The sequence below is a fragment of the Dendroctonus ponderosae genome, unplaced genomic scaffold, assembly GCF_020466585.1.
Source record: "Dendroctonus ponderosae isolate FM_Combo_2020 unplaced genomic scaffold, Dpon_F_20191213v2 Dpon_F_20191213_7, whole genome shotgun sequence".
NCBI lineage: Eukaryota > Metazoa > Arthropoda > Insecta > Coleoptera > Curculionidae > Dendroctonus > Dendroctonus ponderosae.
In genome coordinates, this window is record NW_026018916.1 from 3,779,418 (window position 1) to 3,786,594 (window position 7,177).

Consider the following 7,177-nt stretch of genomic DNA (forward strand, 5'->3'; position numbering starts at 1 on the left):
TTTTTTTACTAAAACGCAATTATTTAAGACAAAAAACAAGATTTTCTAATGAAATTGCCATGGATTTACTGCTAATGGAGCACATCAGAAAAATAACTCATTTGGAATTTTTATTTTTAGTATTCTCTTGTGTGCAATCAACCTATAGTTTTCACATTGCAAGAAAAAAATACAAATCATGAAATTCCCATTTCATCCAGGGAAAACGTATGCAACTAATGACTTTAGGAACTTAACTAACGGGAATATAACGGTTGGGTACTTCTTTATGTGGTGCATCAAATGATCTTGACGAAAATTTCGACCAATAACGGTCTGTCCGAGTTCGCCCCTACAGTCCGACTTGTATGAATGACCCGTAGGTACTCAAAATTTCTTCTGCAATTCTCGTACAAGTCAGAGTACTTTACATTTGCACAAGTTTAAATACTAAAATAACTTAGAGCAAAATAGGCTTAAAAGTATCATACAAACAAACATTCATATGTTCGGTTCTAGTTCGAGTTTCCTCGCTCTCCTCCCTAATCTGTAAGTATTTCGTGTGCATCTAGTGGATCTATTTCCTGTTGAGGAAAGTTGATAAAAATCTAGCATTTTTTCGACTATTCGTGAATACGCAGATTATTTCAAAAGATCCAAAAGGGGATTCACTCCACTTCCTTAAAATACTGTCTAACTGTTTTAGTGCTTAGTGTGTTGAAGTAATCTTAATTCTACAGGGTAAACCAAATCTGCTAGATGACCAAATGAAAAAAACGTTAGTAGAAACTGAGAGCGGGCAAAAATAAGAATAAAAAATGAGAAACAAACACAAAAGCAATGGGGAATCACGAATCTCGAGACAGTCGCGTGACTGGCGGTCATAATTCAGGAATTAAGTATGCCGTTATGATATGCGGTCTTCAGGAAATGAATTTATTATTTGGACGGGCTAATTTTTTCTCTCCTCTTTTTCCTTTTAATTATTATTGGAGTAGCTCACGGGGCGATTGTGGCGTGATTCGTATTAGGTTTTTCAATCAGCGCTGAGAGCGCCTGTTTAAGAACGAAGAGCAATATTTTCTTCCTGCGATCATTGATTTCAATAGCTAATATCCATCCCCCTTATAGCCGAGATGCTCTATCAGGAAATCAAGATGCCTAAAAATCGCAACTTGTTGCCCCCTGAAAATCTGCGCGATAAAGCCATAACATTCCCATGGGAATGGATAGATACGTTTTTGCATGACAGGGCAGAGGCTTTCGCGAACCAAAGTTCTGCTGAATCATTTTCCTGCGATTACAAAACAAGTGCTGAAATGCTGTTGCCACTGCACTTTTCCGTAATTTATGGTGTTTGGTTGCACGACGTTCTGCGTCTTTCGAAAGAATCATACATACAAAATGATTAATTTTCATCCCTTGAAGATTGAGAAACGGTCATGGTCTTCCAGCCTTTTCAATAACCCCGTCCTGATGAGTCCAATTTACGACGGATTTATGTAACGATAAACAATGTGGGCAAAAGACATCATAGTGCGGAAAACGGAAAGTGAATATACCCACGGGTAGGAGCATTAAATATAAATTTCGTTCGGGTCCACGACTATCAATCACTTTTGTAATTTGACCGTTCAGCAGTTTTTTTCCCTGAACAAATGTCATACACGATGATGAAAAAGATGCTTAACGATAACGGAAATAACGCTTGTAATTCGGGGGATATTTTTTCCTGTTCTTTGTTCCGGAATATATGGAATATGGATCGGGCCGCTCTTTCAGTGTTGTTCGTTTCGTAGCCGGAAAAACCACCATGAAATTTTGATGCGACATCAAATGGGTTCGCATACTTATTCGATTTACACTTATATCCATAGTTGTCGTGGAAAATCGTTGGAAAGAAATTAGACTTCCATCTAATCTATGTTTTCGAACATTGTATTCTGATGTGGATTTTAGACTTAAGGATTCTGGACTGCGCTACTTGCATCAGGAATTTTTCCATCTGGGTTTGTTTCAATAGTTGCTCACTTTTTAAATTGGTTTACCAGGCGTTGCTTGTGGTTTTCAACCAATTTTTCCTCTTTGAAATGCACTACTTTTCCCGAGGTATTTTTGCAGTCAAAACCTGACAGAGAAAAAATTTAATCTACTTTTTTTCCTTCTGGGCACCAGTGCTAGACCATCATTTTTGTTACTCTTCAAGGCACAATATTGTGCTTTTCTTCGGATTCGTGATTTTAGGACTTCTATCCAATTCACCCGCATTCCTAAACATTTGCAGGAGTAATTCCTGATAGCAAAGCCAGTCAGTTCTTCAGTGCACAAGCCTGATAGTTTGCCCGGCTATGTTCCAAATAAACAAACATCTGCATCAACAAATATCTGCAACGTGTCCTATCTGGTACCAAGGGCCGATTCAAATAATTTCTGCGTTCCAATTGGAATAATTCTAACGTGTTCGCACGTGTTGGCCAAATGGCCAACGACTACAACAGGCCGACGATGTTGATTTTACGTGCTCTGGCTGGATGCATTTGCTTAAACAAATATTCAATTTTGCCAGTAATAATCGTAATGGAGAAATATCCTGCTTGGATGCCGTCAGAATGGAGAAAGGGACAACGAGGATTGCCGATAGGAATTATCCTTTTGATTATGATTGGTGCCAGCAGATTGCCCAACTTTGTCGAAATTTGTTCGATTTCTCTGTCTGCCAACTCTTATCAACCGCATTGATTGTTGTTATCAGGCCTAGCCCAGGATTTTGCGAATTCGTGCAAGGTCAACTCATAAATAAATTGTTTTTACATCCGTTATCGGGCATAATTTGCAAAACACGGCAAACAATGAGTCTCTGTTCGGTTGCAATTGCGTGAATTTTCTCCGAGTATTTTTTGTGCATTGGGTTCGTTCAAATTTTATATTCACATCTTTGAGGTTTTTTAAATATCTGAATGGTCTGGCTTATTTCAAATGCAAGTTAATCTTGTAGGTACATTTGTGACAATATTCTGCACAAACTTAAGTTCACACAAATCACTGGGTTTTCATAGCTTACATTGGATTACCGGATTTCATTAAATTTCTCAAAGCCAAGGTAAAATGTGAAAAAATCACTAGAAGTTTCCAAGTGAATCAGTGGCCGTTGCATTAAAATCACTTTTTTTGTTCAAGTTTTCATACAAAATTGGGGGGCCAATTAACACAGCTTAACTTCTGTAAGTGTTTGTGTTCCGAATTTCACTACAATCGAATGAATGATTGAAAACTGATGAAGAAAGTAGAATTTTTTTCTAACGGTCTGAATCTTTGAAGCGAGGCGATTTAGAGATTTTTTTTCTATCATGTAGACATTATTCAAACATGTTCTATTGATTTCCGAGGTTTCCAAGATTAAACCTGAATCACCCAGTAAATTTTGTGGAATTCGTTCGATTATACCCATAATCGAACAGTGCGATTGTCTCCTAATTCACCAATTCAATCGATGCAAGTAAGACAGGAGAAAAAGAACATTTTTGGATTTCAAAATTTACAAAGTGCATCCAATATCGCATTCGATAACTCGTTTCAGTTGCCAACATTCATGCCGTTTATATCGACTGTTTGCAATCAATATCCTCTAAATCTCCTGAAGTTTATGGTCGGTTTTTGGGCTTTCAATTCTTCATTTCTGCAAATTGCAACTTTTTCATAAATGTAGCTACAATTCGTGATCATGACTCACATCAGAAACCAACTGAACGAATAGAGAGAATCGGAAGAAAATCCGTTTTGCAGTGAATTGACAATGATAGTGAATGAGTGAAGAAACTTATGCTGAGAGTTTTAAGCCCAGTTTCAAAAAAAATTGCCATAATTGAAAACATTATTTAAGAATCTGAGCAAGCACATAGCCTAAAAGAATGGCCAAAGCAACAAACAGAAAGGACCAGAAAATAAACACATTTCTTGGCAACAATGTATTTTGAAAACTCCACAAAAAGTGTTATGGTTTTTCGCATCAACTTTCTCCAAAATTTTCAAATGGATATCACATCTCGCCATCTCCGGGAGTTCCAAAGTTGTCTCAATTGTAAGCAAATGGCTCCTTAAACAAACAGAAATTCCTCACCTGAGTAGAGTACGGCTGCAGACTGAGCTTGACGCCATCCTGCGCCAGCTTCTCCTTCAGCAAGCCTTTGAGCTGCATCTTTGGAATCTTGACCAGTTCGGCTTTGCCCTCCTCATATTCGTCCAGATACCTCGCGACCTCCTCTAAAGGAGCACTGGGTGCTTTTTCACTGCCCGATGTGCGCGACCCGATACTATGCCGATCCGTTTCACTGTTACTGGCTGAACTCAGAAGGTTCTGATCCGTTGGAGGTGGCGCTTCCTCCGTGCAGCCGATCGTACTTTTCTCAGCCTCCTCCAAGCTGAAGTAGACACTGGCTGCGCCTTCTTCGCGAAGAGTTCGCACACTTTGCAAGAGACGAGCTCGATGTGCCGGATTGAAGACGCCGATGGCATCCAGATCTGGATCGCCGATCTGTTTGCAGATCTCCAGATCGTCATACCCGTTGTCGATGAAACTTTCAGAATATTGGCCTAAACGCAGCGACTTGAGCCATTCGGTTACGATATTGGTGGCCATTTGGACTGGATTCATTCTGCGGTTCTTTTGCACCTGGTGCTCTTTAACTGGATGATGGCATGGTTCGGCTGGTTTTGCTAAATACACAACGGGATTTGCTTAATTTATTCTGCCGGCGCTGGCGCTTTTTTGGACATTCTTGGCAGGCTTCCCTAGAAACAGTTCAGTTCCGTCAAATATTTCGTGAACAAATCGGAACCATCGGCCAAGCAAGGACGTCGTTCGCCCGCAAGAAAGAAGTTGAGACACCTGATGGGGATCAATGAACCAAACCAGAAGGTGGTGTCCCTGAAGCCAAGAATGTTTGAATAACTTTGTTTTGTTTGAAATAAAATCGCCATTCACTGTCAGTCGCGGCGCTAAATATTTAGACTCGATGGATTGATAGATTTGGATAAAATTTATCTTCGCGACTCTTCAACCACATGCGTTCCGCACAGGGACGGTGGCCAGTGTGGTTTTTTAATTGTGGCAAATCATGCGAATTATGCGGCAAAAAGTCACAGATCACTGAAGCGAAAGAGTGCGCAACCATTACACAACCAATAAAACCAGTCGGAAAGTTTGAAGAACGTTCTTACTCATTTTTATCTGGAGTTAATGGACGCCATGAATTGAGCGCAAAGTTTACGAATTTGCTCGTAATTTGAGGATTAAATTTCCATGCGAGAAAATCCAAAGAATGCGATTAGGGATAAAATCGGCAGTCTGGAAATTGCGAAAATGGACAAATTGATGCAAATTGAAATCAGCAGTTGACTGAAGTTGCTTAATATTAAACTGTTGTTCTTCGACATGAAAGTGAACACTATTAACTCGACAGAGAACGTGTGCTTTTTCTAAGTATGTCTTTAGGGTTTTGCCTGATTTTATTCACTACGATCTCATTTTAGTATGAAAATCGGCTCAAAATCCAACGAGTTCTGAGCGAAAGAGTGCGGTGCATGCACTTAAGGTAGACAGCGATTGTCTTGTAACCGTATATAAATGTTGAATGTTGGTAAAGCAATTAAATAAATTACATAGACAAGTGAGGTGTGAAAACAGTTTTGCGGAAAAATGCAAAAACACAACCTTGGTTTGCAAAAGAAGCCATTTAATGAATTTTATCAGCTCGATTTATATTTCAATTAATTCGTTTAGCTGTACAAAAGAGATAATTAATCAGCACTGGGGAATATTGTTTGGCAATTATTTAATTTAGCTTTCCAATTAAATGTAACAATTTCGCTTGTCTGCCATACTAGACGAAATCCAATTTAAACCACATTGTCCGTTTTTGCTCCAGTACATTTTACCTACTTTAATGGGAAAATGCCATTTCAGTGCTCAAAAAAACATTATTTTTAATGTTTCCATTTGCCAGGCCTCCAAGAACGTCCAAAATGCCCTCAAATTCATCAATTTACCGGCAATTTTGAGTCGCTGCAATTTTCCAAAAAACAAGCGAAAAAAATTGTCGTGACACTTTCAATAACGGTTGTCCACAAGGCGCGCAAAAACAATCGAAAACTGACGCAACGCCTGTCAACCGGACAATGTTTACATTATTACAGCGTCGCGACGAGCATCTCCGATGACGTATTTCGGGACCGAAACGTCGCTTGAACCTGGCAAATAGGATGACGAGACTGGGGTCGAGATTCCATCGAGAAACCGGCCTGCGAAGACAAGAGACTAGCGGGGCGCGCGCTTTTTGCGCTGTTGTCGCTTGTTTGCGCGGAAAAATCCTGCAAAGTGACTCAGGAATTTCAAAAGGGCCCCTCAATGTGTGCTCTAAAGTTCTACAAGTTTTTTGCAGAAAGCTCAAGGTGCTTGATAAAGTTGAGCAAAATATAGACTTACGACGGTTTTCTTCTTCTAAACTACCAAAAATTTGGTTCTTTTTCCGGTATTTAATCACTTCACACCCTGTATTATTGGGGACAATTTTCTGAATTTTTAACAAATTATTTGGCTAGTTTTCTAATTTTTTTCTTTTCATTGTTTCTGGCCAAGGTGGCGGAAACCAATCTAGTTCTTCAACCCGGAAAGTTCAAAGTGGTGCTAACTTGCATTGGCTATTCATTTTAAGCAAAATAAAAAAAAACTAAATTCAAAATTAACGAAGCATAAATAAAAAGAATCAAAGTGCAATTAACTAGTGTGAACAATGAGCTTACGCTCGTGTAAATAATAATTGTCATAATAATTCGAGCAATTGAGCACAATTTCTCTCAAAATAAGTTTCTCCAAAAGCGCTGAAAGGCAACTTTTTCAATCGAAATCCGCGTAGAATGTGGCAGTTTGGCTTTTACGGAGGCGCCTAATGAGCGCATTGTTGCCATATTCTGATCGAATAGCAATTCAGCAGGTGTAAGGAAGAAGGTGGGTAAATATCGGAACAGGGTAATTTAGGACAGGAAGCAGCCCCAAAAAAAAATTTTGTGACTCAAACTGAAGTTGCCTGAAATGGTTGCGTCGTTTTCTTTTGAGAATTGTTTCTGATTTATCATGTCTTCTTCTAGTAGTAGGATTGTTGCCAAAAAAGATCAGGAAACTATGCACAAATATTTACAAAAT

General features: G+C 39.1%; 1 protein-coding gene across 6 annotated transcripts in view; it reads right to left on the bottom strand.

The window, feature by feature from the left end:
• Positions 1 to 6,265, bottom strand: part of LOC109546269 — a 117,859-nt gene extending 111,594 nt beyond the window's left edge. For 5 of the 6 annotated variants that reach the window (XR_002172749.2, XR_002172748.2, XM_048668460.1 and 2 more), the window contains exons 1-2: positions 6,025 to 6,265; positions 4,097 to 4,692 (exon numbers count right to left, since the gene is read on the bottom strand). Coding sequence is in view for 4 of the 6 variants with exons in the window: in XM_048668460.1 (XP_048524417.1) it covers positions 4,097 to 4,630 (534 nt within the window). In the remaining 2 variants the exon portion in view is untranslated. The other variant, XM_048668459.1, reaches the window with a different exon arrangement.
• Positions 6,266 to 7,177: the final 912 nt, after the last annotated feature.